This window comes from Osmerus mordax, chromosome 9 (assembly GCF_038355195.1).
Source record: "Osmerus mordax isolate fOsmMor3 chromosome 9, fOsmMor3.pri, whole genome shotgun sequence".
Taxonomy (NCBI): Eukaryota; Metazoa; Chordata; class Actinopteri; order Osmeriformes; family Osmeridae; genus Osmerus; species Osmerus mordax.
This window is the reverse complement of record NC_090058.1, coordinates 14,624,527-14,645,054: the sequence shown is the minus strand read 5'-3', so window position 1 is coordinate 14,645,054 and position 20,528 is coordinate 14,624,527. Positions and strand designations below refer to the sequence as shown.

The 20,528-nt window shown below is 46.5% G+C and overlaps 3 protein-coding genes across 3 annotated transcripts; 2 read left to right on the top strand and 1 right to left on the bottom strand.

Annotated features, from left to right (window-relative positions):
* map3k9 (mitogen-activated protein kinase kinase kinase 9) lies at window positions 1-11,433 on the top strand. Its single transcript, XM_067243030.1, has 11 exons — window positions 1-391; window positions 1,767-2,180; window positions 4,176-4,356; window positions 5,283-5,431; window positions 7,192-7,367; window positions 7,652-7,892; window positions 9,207-9,332; window positions 9,540-9,684; window positions 9,886-9,998; window positions 10,103-10,870; window positions 10,976-11,433. Exons 1-11 carry the CDS (start codon window positions 1-3, stop codon window positions 11,431-11,433), a joined length of 3,162 nt encoding a protein of 1,053 aa, XP_067099131.1.
* Window positions 11,434-13,331: 1,898 nt separating this feature from the next.
* Window positions 13,332-15,715, bottom strand: LOC136948905 (tetratricopeptide repeat protein 9A). The gene is made up of 3 exons (XM_067243032.1): window positions 15,211-15,715; window positions 14,521-14,703; window positions 13,332-14,155 (listed from the first exon to the last, which is right to left on the bottom strand). Exons 1-3 carry the CDS (start codon window positions 15,659-15,661, stop codon window positions 14,073-14,075), a joined length of 717 nt encoding a protein of 238 aa, XP_067099133.1. The 5' UTR covers window positions 15,662-15,715; the 3' UTR covers window positions 13,332-14,072.
* Window positions 15,716-17,125: 1,410 nt separating this feature from the next.
* On the top strand, window positions 17,126-19,935 carry med6 (mediator complex subunit 6). The gene is made up of 8 exons (XM_067243536.1): window positions 17,126-17,153; window positions 17,373-17,532; window positions 17,653-17,744; window positions 18,027-18,109; window positions 18,835-18,943; window positions 19,055-19,170; window positions 19,484-19,511; window positions 19,616-19,935. The coding sequence occupies exons 1-8, from the start codon at window positions 17,132-17,134 to the stop codon at window positions 19,744-19,746; spliced, it is 741 nt and encodes a 246-aa protein (XP_067099637.1). The 5' UTR covers window positions 17,126-17,131; the 3' UTR covers window positions 19,747-19,935.
* Window positions 19,936-20,528: the final 593 nt, after the last annotated feature.

Sequence of the window (20,528 nt, the reverse complement as noted above, 5' to 3'; positions counted from 1 at the left end):
ATGGATGTCTTCAAACCCGCTTTTGACAACAGTTTAAGTCCCAAGGTGTGCGTCTCTCCGTCCAATGGAACAGAACCGGAGGTTGTTTGCTGGCCAGCACCAGAGCATTGCATTTCGGCTACAGGAACGGTTGCGTCTGGCTACTGGACCGCCGTCTTTGACTATGAGGCCAGTGCAGAGGATGAGCTCAGTTTACGAAAGGGGGACTTGGTGGAAGTCTTGTCGAAAGACTCTTTAGTTTCTGGAGATGAGGGCTGGTGGACTGGGGTGATAGAGGACCGGGTTGGCATTTTCCCCAGTAATTACGTTAGTAGTGGGAATGGCATCTCGGAGAAAATACGGGACACCACCGAAGAGGAATACTCCGAGTACTCGGTCCCACCGCTGCACCGTGAGTATCTTATTGTGCTGTATACCGGAGCTATGCTCATAAGTGTCCATCTTTTTCATATCAGCCGGGAACACTCCCTCCCCAGTTCTGCAATGTCATTCTTCACAGACGCAGTGCATTTTGGTATTGGAGTCGAGGCCTGTTCCTAAAGATTACCCCGTACAGGCTGTGAGAGCATCCTTATTCTCCAGATGGTTTTGATCTGCCAAGGTGACAGGGAGGACCCTGTCTGGCGGATTCGGGTCGCTCTCTGCCACTGCTTTCTTGATTTTTGTTACCCATTGTGCTGGCGTTGCAGCAGCACCGCCACAAATTAGCAGCAACAGAAACGGTTTCATTCTGTGCGCATCGAATGATTTTGATTGGAGTCCTGTAACAGATAGGAAATCAATGAACTGCCTGGGAACACAGCGGGCCTGCTCCGTTCTGTGTACAGGAATGCGTTGCCATCGCTGTGGCTGCCGGCCAGGTGTAATCCTATTCCTTGCCATGTTGAGCATCATCCTCGTCCATTCTAAATTTTCGTTTGCGCCATGGTCCATGCAAATCATTGCTCAGAAGCACTTTTAACAATTTAACTGACATAACATTTATTTGATGAAAAGCAAGTATGATCACTCATTGTGCTGATGATCCTTTAAATCATGGTCGAGTACAACACCCAAGAATCATAACCACCTAACACAAATACAGCCAGTCTTCCGTGTCTGTAAATACCACCAAGGAAGAACGGTTCATTGTTGCGGAGACTGATTTGCACACAGGAAGACAGGGCAGGTCGGGGGTCTGGGGGCTCGTCATGAGCTTGTTTGGGTGCTGAGAACCAGCCTCGCCTCCACCATCAGAACGTCCTGCTCAGGGCCACTGGCCTACTTTAACACTCCACCTGAAATATTCATCAAGGTCGGGCTGCTAGACTGTTATCAATTCACCACGGGAATGTTTGCCATCGCAGTCCCCCTTTCTTGGATACATATTGTAAATGTATGAAAATATCATAAATATGCATTACAATTCCATGAATATGCATGAAAAGATGATGAATGGACCCCCCCCCCCCCCACACACACACAGATAATTACCTCTCCTCTCTCTGTGTTCCAGTTTTCTAATTGTTAAAGAAATTACATAGATGAGAAAATAGAAGGTAGTCTGACTCGCTTCTTTTGTTGTTGTTTTTTGGGCGGTCCTCTCCTGCCCATTCTTTTCTGTGTCGCCCTCTCACACCCCACTTCCAGATCTTTCCTGTCTCCCCCCTAACACCCCGATCCCCCAGTCTAAAACTATGATAACACTTATTGTTCCATCGTGCAAATCATCGCTCCACCATCTCTCTCCTGCCCCCCCTAACCCTCTGAACCCTCTGGCCCCTCAGTGTTGGAGATCGACTTCTCCGAGCTGGCCCTGGAGGAGATCATCGGGGTGGGGGGCTTCGGGAAGGTGTACCGTGCCATCTGGCGCGGCGCCGAGGTGGCGGTGAAGGCGGCCCGCCGCGACCCGGACGAGGAGGCAGGCCAGACCCTGGAGAGCGTGCGACAGGAGGCCAAGCTGTTCGCCATGCTGTGCCACCCCAACATCATGGCCCTGCTGGGTGTCTGCCTGCAGGAACCACACCTCTGCCTGGTGATGGAGTTCGCCCGGGGCGGGCCCCTGAACCGGGCCCTCTCGGGGAAGAGGATCCCCCCCTGCACCCTGGTGGACTGGGCCGTGCAGATCGCCAGGGCCATGCACTACCTGCACTGCCAGGCCATCGTCCCCATCATACACAGAGACCTCAAGTCCAGCAACAGTAAGAGCACCTTTGTATTTGTTCCTATTCATTTAGCAGACGCTTGAATCCAGAAGCGATGCACGGGGGGGAATTTGAACCTGGGACCTCTTGATCTTCAGTCCAGTGCTCTACCACTGAGCAGTATCCATTTTTAGCTTGTCATACATGGTACAGGGGTAAGATTTCTGTGCTTCGCCGTAATGGAGCAGACGGTGCGGCTCCACCAGTGTGATGGGGGCCCCAGGGGCTCTGTGAGGCACGTGTTTGCATCAGAGTGCCCTGTCAGCTAGTGGCCCTATATTTTGACTGACTGAATGATGCCAAAGGATTGGTGATGTTAGTAGGTTGTATGTGGAATAGAAGAAGGTTGGAGGAAGTGTGTGTGTGTGTGTGTCTGTGTTTGTGGTGCGGGCGTAATCTGGCCTTTTCTCCTGCTGGTCACTTAAACCCCAAGCCTATTATCAAGGATTTGCCCAATGCTCTTCCCCAGTCATCTCATTGGATGCTCAAACCTCAAACAGAGGCCATTCCTGGAATCCTATTGGATGCTCTGCACTGATCAGCTCGGCCCTTGACTGTGATTGGTTGCCTCAGGGTTTTAAGCCCATATACACGGCTAGCCATCATCAGCTCAGTGAATGTAGTCCAAACCCCACCTCGCTCTCTTCCAGTGTGGTGCAGTCAGGCTCGGTGGTTCTGTGGATTATAGATCTTGTTTCCTGGAGGGGCACTCCTCCACACGTGACATCACAGACAAACACTAGACTTGTGTCTAGTGATGTGTAGGTTGAAAACGGCAGCACACAGTACCCATAATGCACTACAACCCCTACGAAACAACCATGCCAATTTTAGACACTGCTGTCGAGTCACTGTCCCTATGGCTGTCTCCACATGTTGGTGCTTTCACTCTGGGGAGACAGACTCGCACTACGTCGCCCCTAACCAGCGTCTGATTTTTCTAAGGTTCAACCACAGTGTAAATCATAACTCTGGGACATTTTTATATCTGGAGCAGGGCAGTATTTAGGTAATAATTATGTTTTTTACTGTGGCCCCGAACTTCGGGTACCTCATTTTTAGTTACAGCCCTGATATTGAGCCACATGGCCCATAGATGAAGCGACTCTTGATGTGCTCCACAGCCCACTGACACACCCTCGCCACTGGGCACGGTCGTAGCAGATGGCTGAATTGGGAGAGCCTGGAGCTCTGTGTGTTTTTGTGTGTAGGTGGGCTTTGATGCTGTACATTAAGTTGGGTTTTGGGTTGTATTTTTAGAAGAGACAGAGCATGTGCCAATATTTCTCATTAGTTCGCTGTGTTCTGCTTGTATAAGTTTGGATGGGACTGACCCTTTAAAGGTTCTGGAAATCAAAATTCCAAAAATGGCAAAGAAATGTTGGGTTTTTGTTTGGGAGCATTGGATTTTAAAATCTCTGGTTTCATCTCTACCCTTCAGAGCTGAGGACGTATATGGGACTGTGGTAAATTACTGTCTGACCCACACAGTCAAACTGTTTCCTGCCCCAAGGCAGGACTGTATGAAACAGAGAGTTGAACCACAATCAGTCTCAACTCATTTGTGAAGTCATGTCTGAACAGAGCTCCAAACTACAAACAACTTTAACCAACGTCTGTGTTTTTCCTCTCTGATTCACACATTCTCACCCCATCTCTTTTGTCTTCCTCTTTTCTCTTTTCTCTTTTCTCTGTTCTCTCTCTCTTTTCTCCTCTGCTTCCCCCCTTCCTTTCACCATTTCCTCCTTCCACCATGCCCCATTTCCATTCTTCTATTTTCTGTTTTATTCATTTGATAATTTTGTTAACTTTGATTGGTGCACTCCTCCTCCTGATGCTTCCTGCATTTCAACCAATTCCGTTGACGGTGACCTCCATCCTTCTACATCCTTGCCAACCCGACTCCCCATGGCGCCCCCCCACGTTTGCCCCACCCTCCAACCCAACCCTCGTCCACTCCCCCCTCCACCGCCACACCATGTCCCCTTCTAGTCCTCATCCTGGAGAGAGTGGAGCTGGAGGACCTCAGCAACAAGACCCTGAAGATCACAGACTTTGGGCTGGCGCGAGAGTGGCATCGCACCACCAAGATGAGCGCAGCGGGCACCTACGCCTGGATGGCCCCGGAGGTCATCCGCTCCTCCACCTTCTCCAAGGGGAGCGACGTGTGGAGGTGGGCGGAGCAGGAAGTGATGTGGCTGGACACCGCCCCCTGGTTGTTGTGTCAGAACTGGGGCTGACAAAATAAGTAATCCAGAAGGGTTTCCGTGTCCGAGACTTTTTATTAATTGATTGATCTTTCAGCATTATCAAAGGTTTCTTAAAAACACATTTCGCTTTTACAATCAAATCTATACTCATCTATACTACTTTCTGACTATATAATATTATACAGTATAACCAATATTGCGATGTAGAAAGTGTGGTTTGTGGCCATACTACTATACCATACTCCTGTTGAAACGTGAGGTCCAGAATGTGTCTGCCTGCTCTGTCACCAGGCTCTGTGGAAGCTTCTAACTGCTGTCAGGGTATTAAGCTCAGCTGCTTATGACTGAATGTGGGGTTTCCCTTTCCAAACGAGGATTAGGACGTGGAGGTTGATAGGCCTCAGGAAGTGAGGCACAACAGCCTCAGTCCCCAGCTGCTGTCTTGGGGATGCCAGTGTTTGAGCCGGTTGGGAGCGGGAGATGGAGGATAATTAGCTCTGTTTATTGGTAGAGTCATGGACGACATTGACAAGCAACGTGTTTGTGGCAGGCTTGGATGCATGTCTCCATGATCACTCAGCTATGACTGTTCCTACCTCTGTCCCCTCCCTTTTCCTTCTCTGTCTCGACCCTTTACTTTGAGTGAGAGAAAATCACTGAAGTTGCAATGCAAAACTGCTTTGATGATGACTGTCTCACAACAGTGAATTAGAATCACATTGTATCGTGTTCTGTCATTCTTTTCACGCTCCCTTTCTCTCCCTCCCTCCCTCTCTCTCTCTCTCTCTCTCTCTCTCTCTCTCTCTCTCTCTCTCTGTCCCCCCCTCTCTCTCTCTCTCTCTCTCTCTCCCTCTCTTGTCCTTGGTCTTCCTCCTGACGTTGTGAACAGCTATGGTGTGCTGCTGTGGGAGCTGCTTACGGGAGAGGTGCCGTTCCGAGGCATCGACGGTCTGGCCGTGGCGTACGGAGTGGCCATGAACAAGCTGGCCCTGCCGGTCCCCTCCACCTGCCCAGAGCCCTTCACACGCCTCATGGAAGGTAGGAACCGCATTTTTGGTACTTGAAGGAATTCCTTCAAGCACTGCCCTCCACCGTATTCACATAACAAGCGTTTTATCACCACAACCACAAACATTGCTGCTGTTAGAGGCACCTGGTGAGACACAACATCTCTCTGTCTTTTTAACATCTTTCTTGGCATCTTGGTTGTATTGTACAGATTACAGTTTTTCTCGATTGGTTACACACATTTTCTGAATGCATACCTCATACTCTCAGAACTCTACACACAGACAGTACATACATAAGTGTGTTGTAAAATATTTGAAAATATTATTTTTATACTCAGAAAACAGAAATACACGGTAACAAATATGTTTTACGTATTTTTCCCAGAACAACAATGTACACAGTGTACATCCCAACCAACACAAAGTTGCACATACAGTGGTCTACATACAAAACAACAGAATAATTTACTGTATAGTGTATACAGTTACATTATTATTATTTTTCTTTGTATTTGCCGTAATGTTATGGCGTTATTTTCTAGGACCATGTTCATGATTTCAGTTTCCTTTTCAGGAGACAGAAGACATTCCCGACCACCTTGTGTTGGTAATCTTTCAGTTCTGCCAAACAAATAGTAAAATACTGTAAATACTGTGTAGGAATACAAAGTAGGAATACATTTTCCAAATACTTGAAACATACTTTATTTTTACAGTCATACAGAACAGTCCACAGGCAATACTGTACTACTGTACTCATTGAGTACTGTATTGATATGCACTAGGCCTACTTCAATTTTGTAGTGAGAGTAGATTTCTTACCTATTCTCATTTCGGAAAGTCCGGATGATGGATGCTACAGTGTACCTGCTCAAATTTGGCTGTACTCTTTGCCCAGCCTCCCTCATTGTTAGACTATGGTTGACCACATGGTCAACCAAAGCGGCTCGGATCTCATCAGAGATTATGGTCCTTGGCCTTCCTCATCCCCGTCCTCCTCCTCTTACTCTCACTCCTCTGCCTCTGCCTCTGTTTCCAATGTTGGCATCCATTGCTCAAAAACAAAAGAGGTCACCTGTTGCCCTTTCATGCTAAAGCTCTGATTGCTAATTGTAAAACTGTGTGACAGGTGTTTGTCTATGCGATGAGTCAGTGTGCGACTGTGCGTATTTGAATGGCAGTGTGTTCCTTGTGAAAACAAAAGATTTTCTTCATGAAAATTGTGCCAAATGCAGAGAATTGTGTGTAGTGTTTTGAAAAAAGTGTGTTTTAGAACTGCAATTTGAGTGTAAAGCAGGAATTGTGCTTGTAGTTTAGCAGAATTGGTTCATGGGGTTGGTGCATGAGTTACATGTTGTGGTCATTGTGTCTCAAGTACCAGTATTTGTGTGTAAACAATTGAGAAAAACTGTAAGTAGGCGCACTGTGTAATTATGTTGGTAGACTATTGAATGAAATCACATAAGTGATTAACACAGTGAATTAATGAGTGAAATAGTAAAAATTAAGCAGTCTATTGTAGCTTAAGTGATATTTTGTCATCTGTCAACTGTCAGCCAATCAGCTTACTATCATATTTCAGTTGTCAAGCCAATGTCTGAATAATCTTCCAACTGGTTGTCATGGTGTTGCAGAATATCCCATGATTCCTCTTAGAGGCCATTATTGTGCCATGTCACTTTAAGTACTGCACTTCAAACAGGCCTTTTGAATAGCAGTTAACTCTACCACATGTACCACCATTTGTGTTAAAGTTCTCTAACAATCACTTGTTTTGCATTTCTCTAGACTGTTGGAACCCAGATCCTCATGATCGGCCACTGTTTACCAGTATTCTGGACCAGCTGACCACCATAGAGGAGTCAGGCTTCTTTGAGATGCCTGTGGAGTCCTTCCACTCTCTGCAGGATGACTGGAAAGTGGAGATCCAGGAGATGTTCGACCAGCTTAGGGTCAAGGAGAAGGTGAGGATCTCAGATTCCAGTCCTTCATCCATCCATCTCTCTGTCCATCCATCCATCTATTTATCCTTCTGTCTGTCCGTCCATCCATCTATTTCTCCATCCATCCATCTATGTATCCTTCTCTCCATCCATCCATCCATCCAACCATGCCCCATTCTTCCATGCATCTATCCATCTATGTATCCTTTTCTCCATCCATCCACCATCCATCCATCCCCCCTCCACCCCGTGAGTGCTACCTCAGCGTAACGCTCCACCTCTCCCGGGGGGGAGGGGGTCCCCAGGAGCTGCGTTCGTGGGAGGAGGAGCTGAGTCGGGCGGCCCTGCAGCAGAAGAGCCAGGAGGAGGACCTGCGGCGGCGCGAGCAGGAGCTGGCGGAGCGCGAGATCCACATCCTGGAGCGCGAGCTCAATGTCATCATCCACCAGCTATACCAGGAGAAGCCCCGCGTGGAGAGCAGGCAGGGCAAGTTCCGACGCAGTCGCCTCAAACTGAAGGACGGCAACCGGATCAGTCTGCCCTCAGGTGGGTCTCAGCGTCTACAGGTCCAGAGAGATTTAGAGAGGTTGATGGGTTAGTTCTTTGTCATTATTATATTTTCTTGTTGATATTTTTTGGAGCTCACATAGGATCAGGATGTATTTGTTTAATGGAATAGGATAGACTGCTAGGAAACTATGAAGGGGAACAGGATCAAGAACGTCAATGTACTTGCACAAATGGCAAATAAACGTGGAGATTAAACATGAAACTTAAACTTCAGTTTGTAAAACAAATAACAGTTTTTTTTCTACCTGAGATTTCAAGTTCAGGTTCAAGTCTTTTATTGTCAGATGCACAGAACAACACAGGGTCAGACTGGGCCCTGAAATTCTTAGGACAAGACAACGCAAAGCAACCTGGCATAATATAACAAATAAGTACACAGAACATCGATTACATCTCTGATAAGCAAAAATATAGTAAACCTCCTGATATACAATAATATACAATATTCTATACATTATACTAAACCTCTAAATACACATAATACACATAATAACCTATACTAACCTTATAAACCTGTACTAACCTAAGACAAGTGAAGTGCAATCGTGCAGTATTGCTGATAGTACAACCAGTAGCTGAAAGTGATAGTGTGTAAAGTGACTAGTGAGAAGTGTATCAGTGTCCATATCAATGTTTATTCAGAAGCCTGATGACCCTTGGAAAGAAACTGTTGTCTAGTCTGCGTGTGCGAGACCAAATGCTTCGGTATCGCCTGCCAGAAGGCAACAGGGTAAAAAGACTGAATGATGGGTGGTAACAGTCTCTCAGGATCCTGCTTTCCTGAGGCATCGTCTGTGGTAGGTGTCTTGAAGGGCTGGGAGCTTCCTGCCGATGATGAACTCAGCAGACCTGACCACACTACGTAGGGCCTTGCGGTCCCTGTCTGTGCAGCTCCCATACCACACTGTGATGCAACCAGTCAGAATGCTCTCTATAGTGCATCTGTAAAAGTTAGTGAGGAGGACTGAGTCCATGCCAAACTTCTTCAGTCTCCTCAAGAAGAAGAGGCGTTTCCGGACCGCTTTGACCACCTTGTCTGTGTGAGCAGACCAGGTGAGGTCCTTGCTGATGTTCACCCCAAGGAACCTGAAGCAGCTGACCTTTTCCACTTCGGATCCGTTGATGTGAAGGGGTGCATGCTCCTCCTCCTGCCGCCTCCTATAGTCCACAATCATCTCCTTAGTCTTGTTGACATTGAGAGAGAGGTTATTGTCCTGAAACCAGATTTTACAGGTATATTGAAGTCGTTTCATTGCAGAATTAAATAATTTCGGTATGTTCATATCTCAGATTTCCAGCACAAGATCACGGTGCAGGCCTCTCCATCACGGGACCACCGACGCAGGAGTCTCCTGGGGAGCAGCTCCAGCCCCCCCAACAGCCCCCCCATCCTGCCACGCCTACGGGCCATCCAGCGTAAGCCCCACCCCTGGGAACACATGAATCATCAGAAAACATGCTTTCATTGTCGAATTACAAAACCTATTTTGATAGTACAACATTCTTACAAAAATTGGTTTCCTGCTGTGTTTATGTATTTCCTGCTGGTGTGGGATGCGTTTCCCGCCAGTGTGTCATGTGTTTCCTGCTGGCCTGTGATGCGTTTCCTGCCATGTGTTCCAGTCACTCCGGGGGAGGGGTGCAAGGTGTGGGGCTGCACCACGGGCCTACAACTAGAGGAGGAAGAGGACCGGAAGGGCTCACGGAGGAATCGTCGCACACGCGTGTCTGGACCTCACTACCACCGGGAGCACAGCGCTGATGAGACGTGAGGCCGTGTGTGTGTGAATGTGTGAGTGCCTGTGTGTGTGAGTGCGTGTGTATGTGAGAGTGTGTCAAGGGAGGAGTTGGGATGGGGTAGAGGAGGTGCACATGTTTATGGAGGCGACAAAGTGTTGAAAAAGTCAATGTGTACATTACTGTGCATATACTGTAGTATGCAATAAGAATGTTCTCCCTCCACCGTCAGCATCAAGCCCCCTCAGGAGGGCAGCAGGCAACGTTCATGCAGCGCTCCTAACCTCCGCAGGTCACCCAGACACAGCCCTGCCGTACCCGGAGTGCCAAGCCTCACAGAGATGGGTGAGCATGATGAGCCATGACCCAAACCCAATGTACCTATGCCTGTGAATCCATCATTTGTTTGCTGTTATGATGCAACGTCGAGTAATGCTGTTCCCTTGCAGAGAACGAGGACTGCTGTTACACCGCCGAACCAGAAGGGGGAGGCTCTCCCGGCAAATCCTACCTCTGCATCCCCTTCCACAGGGAGGGGCACGCTGCTGACGGCGACAGGGAGGAGTACTGCCCCCGCAGCAACGCCCCGGACACGCCCCCCAGCAGGAAGAGCCCCAGCGGGGGCCGGCGCTCTGAGCTGGTGCTGCTGGGCTGCGGGGCTCTGCTGGCGGCAGTGGGGCTGGGCTTCAACATCCTGGCAGGGGCCCAGCCGGAGGAGAGCTCCAAGCCCCGCTGGGAGGGCTTTTTCCACCGGCCCGGGGGCCTGCGGAGGGTGGGCAGCTCCCCGACGCGCAGGCTGTTCAAGCGGGAGAGCCCCTTGAGGCTCCCTGCGGCCCCCCTACCGGAGCGCGGCCTCCCCTCCTCCCTCACGCTGCTGTCCCTGTCCTCCATGTCGGACTGTAACTCCACACGTTCCCTGCTGCGAGCGGACAGCGAGGAGCTGCTGGTCTACCGTCCAGCCTCCCCCCAGACTCTGGTCCAGCCTATACCCCAGCCTCAAGCCCAGCCCCAGCCAGCACCAATCAACCCCCTGGTCAACACCCACATAGAGAGCTTCAAGTGCCACCCCCGCCAGTCCCTGACCCCAACACACATCCCCTCCGCCCCCAGCTTCTCTCGCTGCCTGCACCGAACCCCCTCAGACGGGGCCATCAAGAAGGGCTGTCCCCCCCCACACCTGGCCCCTCTGCCTGTCAGAGTCACACTGGACAACACAGGTAGGTCCTCTGTTTTATAGAGCAATGGTATAGCTTTTATCTTTTGATACGCCATTTCGCTTTTGAGGTAATCCACAACTGTTTTTCCCTCTTCTGGCTGAACAGCTGGTTTCAGATGTTTGAGAGATGACACGTCTGAGGTTCCCCGGCTGCCTGATCCCAACCTCGTGTTTCCCCCCACACCCCGCCGTCGCTGCGCCCCCGAGCGCCCCAAAACCCTGGACTTCCTGTCTCGGCCACGCCCCTCGCCCCGGGCGCGTGGCGACATGTTTTGGGGCGACACACCAGGCGGGAGGGTCCGGTTGAGCGGACAGGGCAGTGGAGAATCCCCTGCCCACACCTCCAGCACAGAGACCCCCCCCACGGTGGAGTTCGGGGGAGGCGTGGTGCCCCCCACGCCCCTGGAGGCGCCCACCCCCTGCTCCCCCCGGAGGAGCGCCAACCTGCTGGACAAGCGAGACGAGGTACAGTCCCGGGACAGTACCCTCCCCCTCTGCAGGCCTGAGGCCGGCTACCCCCAACACTCACCCTATAACCGGTACAAGCCTGGGTTCTGGTCCTAGCTAGGCCGCCTCCTCCCTCAGCCCCCCTGTGGAGCACCGTGGTCACAGCACCTCCAGTGAGATGAGTGTGCCCACTGCTAGGCTTGCATCAGAATGATCCTCTTATTTTGCCTGATTAGATCTTAGTCTCATGCACAGGTGCCCTTGTCATTTGTCATCTGTCATTTAAAGGCTTCAGTTCCTCCTGTATGGCAACAGAAGGGGAGAGTGTTGGCTGGGATAGTGCTTCACTGAGGTATTCTTAAGTCCACAGTTTTTAATTTAAGAGTTCAAGATTGTGCATTTTAACAAGTGCACTTTTGGACAGCATTTTGAATGTAAAGCTTTATTTATTTAGGTTGACCATTTCTCCTTCGCAGTTGAGTATGGCATACTGCACTTTTTACTCATTGAGAATTATTTTGATTCTGAAAACTGAAACATTTCTTTTGTGATTTATTTGTATGTCACTTGAATGTCCTTTTGCTTAATGTTGGCTGCCAGGGCAGCAGTCGGAGCTGTTTTGTATTATTCACAATGTCGTCACCCAACACATGTAACCAACATTGTACAGAAGCACCTCACTAAGCATCAACTAGGGTACCCACAAACCATCATGCTTCTCAGAGAAACCAGTCCACGTTGTCTAATATTGCAAAACATCCCCATGATGTGTGCAGGTTTTGATGTCTTAACAAAAACATGTTTAATTACTCTGTAGATTATCTGCTTCAGAATTGGAAATTGGATTCACTGTGTGTATTGTGTGAGCAATGGAGTGCATGAGTTTTAATTAATCGTATTGTATGAAACAGGCCCAGGAGGCATGTGAAAGTATTTGTTGTTGTTGATTATGTATATTTATTTATTTGATTGTGTATTTATTTTGTTTTATATATTTTTTGTGCTGCTCTACATTTCTATTCTCTAATTGTGAACATGTGGCCCTTAATGGTGATCCTGTGCTACTGTGTTTAACGCACAGGTGCACTTGTCCAGCTGACTGGCTTCTACTCAGCACACAGTTTTAACTCAGCCTGTTTAAAGGCCCCCCAGGTTATTTACGTTGTGTTTGCAGCACTCTTCAAATCATTTTGAGTCAATTTCTCCACAAGATAAGCTACAGTGCATCGCTCCAACTATATTGACACTGTTATGAATCATTTACAACGTTGAAGCCTAGAAGCTTCCTCCTCCTCAGCTGTCCGGACAGGTTCGCATCATGGAGATGCGCACACAGCCCGCCTGAGCACTGTCTAACGTGTTAGTCTCTCCTAACGGGAAAAATTGGTCCTCCTTGAAGTTGACTAATTTCAAGTGTTAAATACTCCAAATGTGCTTTCGTTGAGAGGTGACAGTGTGGGGAATGTAAATACGGACTGCTCTATATTAGAAACAAGGGTGCTATTCATCTATAACTAATGCACTCTACTGTATCTTCCATTGACACTAAAACTGACACCGTGACCACAATACTGATGCTGTGGATGGACTAGGTTTCTGGTCCAAAACAGAGGGACCGATCTGTATTAGCACTGGAGAACACTGACTTGAGTAAAATCATGGTTAACAATTCAACTGTGCTGAAGTGCTGTACTTTGGAATTTTGCTTCATGAAAACCAAATGATCTGTGAGTGAATTTTGAATGGAGTGAGCTGTATCGTGGTTTCATGTTTTCCCACTCACCGACTCGATGGTTTCTCTACCGGCTGTGTGATGTTCACCTCATTGTTTCAGGTCACCATCAGCCCCTTCAGCAGAATGGGTCATAGTCACCATGACAACCAAAACAAGAGAAGGATCCTTCACACCTACTCTTTCACTGTGCAGTAAGTCAGACTGTTCTCATAGTGTGAATCAAAAACAGGGACACAATGAAATTTGATCAAAAACCTCACTCCACAAGATGTCCCTTTCAATCACTTGACACGTTTATTACACATATACTTACAGTTAACACAGTTTATGCAAAGACTCTGGATGACATGCCCCTGTTAGCATTCATAAAGAAGACAGGCTATTTCACAATAAAATCAGTTATCTTGCCATTTTAAAAGGTATTTACATCTTTGTTATATTCTCCTTTTGGACGTTATAACAGACTATGTAAAACGTAAACATGTGCTTGGGTTTGTAATTTATATACTTTCAATTGTGTTCAACACACCTTATATAACACTAGGCGAGTGTGAGGTCGTCTAACAGTGATTCCATGCTGTTACAAAGACATCTTGTGCGAGGGTAGAAGCTAACCCAGCCAGTTACAGTCGCACAGACACATGCTTCATCAACTCATGTCTCCATCACTGCTGGCCTGTGCAATGTTTTGACTGGCAGTGCAAAGCCATCTCACACCACACTAAACAACACTGTAATGGTATTTTCATCAAAAATACTCGTAAGGGTCTGACAGCACCAACACGTATATGTTTGTATGTTTTGTAAAAAAAACAAAACAGCTTTTACATGGATGACCTTCAGAAGCATACGTGTACACTGGGAAATCACATGACTGGCGACGAGATGGGTGAACGTGACGGTGCGAGGCTGAAGCAGCCAGCCTCTACCAGCAGGCTTCTGAGGAGTCAGGAAGAGGGTCTGGAGCAGGAACTGGGGGAGGTGGAAGGCAGGCCGCAGGAGTCTGGAGACAGTCAGAGTTTTAAGTGGCCTCTTTCTTCTCCCTCTGGGCGTTCCGACGGATCTTCATCTCGGTCAGCTGGATGTAGCGGATGACATTGGTGTCTGGGGAGGAAGCACAGGGAGCGCCTTGACAGAGTGGAGGACATACATCCCTTCAGCATTTTGTGGAGGCGTGTGTAATTGATCTGAATTCAGATTGAATTGAAGAAAGACGTCGAAAATCTCTTCAATCTTAAATCAGATTCAATGTGATACACCCATGGTAATGTGGGCATATATATTTTTTATAAAGATTAAATAATCTTAATTCACATTAAATATAAGGATGCCCAGGAAGAAACTCAAACTTAATTTTGATTGGATGTAACAATGCAGTGAAACAGACATATATTTGTATTCAGATAAACTCATTTTTATCCAGATTAAATCATCTCAATCCAGATTAAATGTGAGGATGCACAGCTCACCTGAGGGCTGCTGCTTGTGTGACTCGTTGAGGTAGTGGAGCGCCTTGTGAAAGTCTCCCAGGTGGTAGTAGGCCACACCGGAGCGGTACAGGGCTTTGAAGTTCTCCCCCTCCTTACACAGCACCTTAAGACAGTACTCCTTCACACGCTCATAGTTCACCAGCTCCATTTGCAACAGGCAGGCTTGAAGAGGAGAACAACAATTAGCAGAGGAATAGGAAGCTAAACAATGGATATGACTAACTCAACTAGCTAAACATGGGATAGGACTAGCACACTAGCCAAACTAGGCAGATGTGTAACAGCACAGTTGAAGAACATTGGAGTTTAAAAAATCCTGCTAAATGAAAACATTTAATTAAACAAGCCAACTACATGTGTATAATGACTACACTTGTCTGTGTCCTGCAGGGTATTCCTGGGTATTTGTTATTTAAGATATCAACACTGTCACTGAGAATCAGCATGGTTGTGGGGGATGATGTCTGTGACTCAGCCATGAATAAACCATCAACACGGACTTCATGGCTTGAGATGCTCTCAGCCCTCTCCCTCTCCCTCTCTCTGTGTCTCACTCTCAGTAGTACTCTCTGTTTCTGACTCAGTCTACTACTCTCTCTCTCGCTCTCTCTCTGACTCATTCCAGTACTTTCAAATGAAAGGAAAAATGATGGCCTTTGATGAGCCTACCTGCCAGACTGTTGTAACACTCCAGCTCGGCATTCTCCATCGCGCCTTTCTGCTCGTCTGTCAGGGTGGATTTGCTGATAGTCAGGAGAACTGGTGAGGGCGATTTAGTGCTGGCATCGGGGTCTCCCAGTACCCTACACAAACCTTTCATCTCTAATAATGCGCGATGGTATTTGCCAATCGCCTCCCGATACTTCTTATCCTTGTAACACTGAGTGCCTTGGGTCTTGAAGTCGAGCGCGCGTCGCACAGCATCCGCAGGTTCGGAATGCGCTGGCTTATTCACCACCGAACCTCCATGATGTCTGCTGTGATGCTGCTGGTATCGTGCATCTCTGGTCCGGCTGCTGGGAGGATGAACGCACTGCTGGAGCCGCTGGGCACCACTGCTGCTGCCTATGTTGAGGCCGCCTGTGCCACCATCAACTCTATCAGTCTGACTCAAACTCATCTTGAGAATGAAATAATAACACGTAGTCTATAGTCGACGTTCTTCACAGCTGTCTTTTTGTCTGATAAATACACCAAATTATAAGATATTCAGCGCCACATGCTCGGTTTTGCTGCTGCTTTCGTGTGTCTGCTATTCCGTCTACTGACAGTGTCGCAACAGAGTCGTCAGCGCGCAAGCTTAGTGTCCGCTTAGATTCTCGCGTACTTCCAGCGTTTTATCGTGACCCTCGGTTGGGCGTTCATACAAGAAACTCTCTCTTCAGTAAAAACAAAACAAAAAAAACGTAAATCTATGTGTTCAGACAAATCCTTGAGCAAGCAATTTATCTCACTACGAGGAATGCGATCTATACTGTTAAATCTGATAGCAACATCTTTATCTCCCAGTTGTGCAGCCAACTGCCTCCGCATAGACTAAATAATAACGCGCGTTTAGTGCGCAGGCAGTTGGGACTCTTTGATGCGCGTTGCCTGTCCTCCAAATGACAGGGTCCCAGTCCTAATGCCAGGTGGTTATGATGTCATTTGAAGCAGAGTTCACATTACTGTATGAACTTCAGGTTATTTAAGGTTAGGCTACATTGAACACAAGTAAAGGTTCATTTGAATACCATTGCTATGACATAAAGGAATTTTGAGTAGCGATTAACACTTCGTCAAGCTTGCCGCTATTCCTGCAATTTCACACGCTGTGTCCACATTGGTTGCAATCTCAAAATAAACAGGGAAAGAATGCCAGCTGTTTCAGGGTGTGCCTTGAGTTGGGATTCCAGTTCATAATATATTGTAAATTTGTGTTTGTTGAATGGTCTCTTTGTGTGTAATAAATGATGACTGTATTTGATGCAATTAAACTAAATAGTTAGAAAAAGCACAAAAAAATTACCCAGATGCTATAGTCTCTATTGAATTTGTTTGATAGGCTATCTCTTAATAATCTTGCATAGGCCATGTGTTGTGCACCTCTCTCTCTCTCTCTCTCTCTCTCTCTCTCTCTCTCTCTCTCTCTCTCTCTCTCTCTCTCTTGCTCTCCCTCTTTAAGGAATCGTTGGTGTTACATAGCCTACTGTTTTTGCGAGAATGTCAGTGAAACTATTAAATCTGGCTACAGAAACAAATTTAATCGAAATTTCTACTACTTGTTTTTCCCCTTAAAAAGTAGGCTATTCACACAGAGACCACACAGATGTTATGGGAGACAACCGGCAGGGGGCATGATTAGACTTATTCCGTCACATTCCTCTCACAGTCTGACTAGCAAGACATTATATGCGAGAAAATTATATAAATATCATACCATTACCAAAAAATAACAACTGGATAGCACAGTATTTTATTATTTTATTTTATATTTTTAAATTCACTTGAGGAGAATGTTTTAGTTTTTTGTTAAATTAAAAACGTTGACGTCATCCAACTTCGACAGTATCTAGTTTGACGACCATTTCAAGCGACCATTGTTTACAGAATGGCATCGGTGGATTTGAAAGGTAGCAACTTGTGATCCAATTATTTTACCGTTACGACTCTGTAATCCAATACTCAATCACATGTTCAATAAAAAGTAGTTTAATGTGTAACATACTGTATAGATTCAATGCGATTTGTAGGCACTCGTACATAGAAAGTTTAGCCTAACCGTTGAAATACAACTCTTGGTTGTCAGTCTCGTATCATGTGGCTAACCTTTTACCTCTCTGGCCCTGCAGACAACCTTCTAGGTATATCGTGGGTTGACAGCGGCTGGGTGCCCATTCTCAACCCAGGAAATGTCCTGGACTACTTCTCAGAGAGGAGCAATCCTTTCTACGACCGCACTTGTAACAATGAGGTCGTGAAGATGCAGCGACTCACACTGGAGCATCTGAAGTAAGAAGCTCGACATACATCTTCCCTCAATTAATAAAATATGCATAACTCATCCAAAACGTTGCGATGTATTGAAGTTGCCAAATGAGGTGACCTTTTTTGAACGTTTCATTGTCGCAGTCAGATGGTTGGTGTGGAGTACATTCTGCTTCATGCTCAGGAGCCTATTCTTTACATCATCCGTAAACAACAAAGACAGTCCCCTACACAAGGTGAGGAGTTGTGAAGGATGAGACCTTTGTAATCTCAGTCAGGTCACCCACACCACACTATTAAGATAACACTTAGACACGGGTGTAGGTTTTATGATACATTTTGAAAACTGCAAATCTGTCCCTCCCCCTCCACACACAAACACACGCACACACACTTTTTATTAAGAATAAATAATTAACAGACACATCCTCAGTTATTAAAAAAACACGGTCCCAAAGCATTATACTGTATATTCCTGTACATGTGTTAATTCCTGCTTGTTTACACCTCTCCCTCAGTGATTCCGCTGTCAGACTTCTACATCATAGCAGGGGTTGTGTATCAGGCCCCAGACCTTGGAACTGTCATTGGATCCAGAGTGGTGAGAATCACCCGTGACCCAGTCCTCACTACAGGGATAACCACATGGCTTTCATAACAGGCCGATATGGGCTGGGAGGGACTGATACATGGGGTGTTGGGTATAGCTCAGGGGTTAGAGCATTTGACTGCAGATCAAGAGGTTCAAATCCCGGAACTTCAATACAAGTGTGCTCGGAAGTTCAGTACAAGTGTGATGAAGGTGCTCTTTGGTAGGGAACACAAAGGTTCAAAAAATCTAAATGGTCCAAGGCACTCATCTGGCAAAAGGTTTACAAGCCTTATTCGAATGGATAGATGGCTTCTACCAACTGTATAGAAGAAAAAAAAAATTAAAGACAAAGTGGATGTACAGGTGACAAGACAGGAAACATTCACAAAATGTCTACAGTAACATAGGCACCAGACCACATGTATCAGAACAACTACAAGAACAACTGAAATCAATGTCTTCAATAAATCCTGGCTGTACTGTGGCCCGCACTTGGTATATGCATGTTTTAAGAATGTTCACCATGAAATAGCTGTCTGAATAAAGGCTGAAGAGTGCCTTGGACCTTTTTACCCCCTCTATGTTGCTTTTGATCAAAATGTTGTTAAAATAATGTATTATTATTATCATACTTTTATCATACTCATACTTACCATCAGAAACACTTGATCTGGTCATATCAGCTGTAATTTGGGTTAGGTTTCGACTGCTTTAATTCTTCCTTTTCCCCCTAGCTTTCTGCTGTCCATGGCGTCCAGTCAGCCTTTGACGAGGCTATGTCTTATTGTCGCTACCACCCATCTAAAGGATACTGGTGGCACTTTAAAGACCAGGAGGAAAGAGGTTAGTCTACTGGGTTATGTTGGACGCAGTGTTTCTGGGCTCTAAAAAATATGGATCAGTGTGTAGATGGGGAAATTTCTTGTGAAACAAAATATGTGTGTGCGTTAACAGAGAAGGCAAAGCCAAAGTCTAAGAAGAAAGAAGAGCCCAGTTCGCTTTTCCAGCGCCAGCGTGTGGACACACTTCTGTTGGATCTCAGATCCAAATTCCCCCCAACATTTTATCAGGTACAGTAGCCAGAGTCATCTGTTTCCTGACCAATCTAATGGATGTTATTCATCACAGGTGGTTGAGGAGGGAATTGAACCCTGTACCCTTTACATGGGAACACAAATGACTACCACTAGACCAATAGTAGTAATATGCAGGCTTTTCAGTCACAGGCAGGGCTACTCATAATGTGAGAGTTGATTCCAACCATCCATGTTTCATACTGCATACACTTAATTGGTTTATTTGATGTGAGAACAAGTAGTTGTTCTGTCTATTCTTGTATCTGTGTATGATTCAGTAATGTCCTTTTCCTCCTCCTAACTCTAGCCCAAACCTGGTGAGAAGCCTATCCCAGGTATGAATCAAACACAGATGTTGCAAATTGTTTGTTTTCCTCATCCACATAATGTTCTAATGTGTGCTAAATGACTGAGACTGAGCGCTGGGTTTTTTTTGCAGTGGAGGTGAAGAAGGAGCCAGAACCTCCAGCAGAGGTGGTGAAGCAGGAAGAGAGAGAGCCAGCGCCGAAACCCTCCGCCCCGGCTCCTCCCAGCAAACCGCCCCCTGAGAAGCGTGCTCGACTGCAATGATTGTCTGCCTTGAAAACACATCACGAAGGCACTGATGAAGGACCTTATCAGACTGGACTGTGACAAACCCTGTTTTTGATCATGATTGACAAGTGGAAGGACTCGTTTATCTCCCAAACCAATGGATACTAAACAATGGTTTCACAATCACTCAATAGAAACATCCAGGAAGTTCACAGTGCCACCACTCCTTAGACCAGTGGTTCCCAATCCTGGTCCTCGGGCCCCCCTGCCCTGCATGTTTTAGACATTTCCCTGCTCCAACACACCTGATTGAAATGAATGGGTCGTTATCAGGCTTCTGTTGAGCTTGATAATTACCTATTTATTTGAATCAGGTGTGTTGGAGCAGGGAAATATCTAAAACATGCAGGGCAGGGGGGCCCGAGGACCAGGATTGAGAACCACTGCCTTAGACATTATAATGCTGTTCATCACTATCCACATCTGTGTGGATCTTTAGTGGACCTAGAGTTAGTAGGGTTGTCAATTTGTTTTCTTTTACTGGACATTTATCTATCGTTTTTGTTTCCTTGTAATATGAATCTAGCCTGGTGTACTTGTATCAATGCCTTCCCATGTTTTTGTATAGATCAGGGTGATAATGATGACATGCTGACATCTGCACCAATCTCAGTCTCCTGCTTTATTCCCCCATACATACTTCTCCTCATTCCCAGGTCTCAAATCCATTTGAATTTAAATTCAAGTTTTTAATCAAACGAATTTCAAAATTCTCTGGATTCAAAATGTTAATGCTGAATTATTATTATTAAAGACTA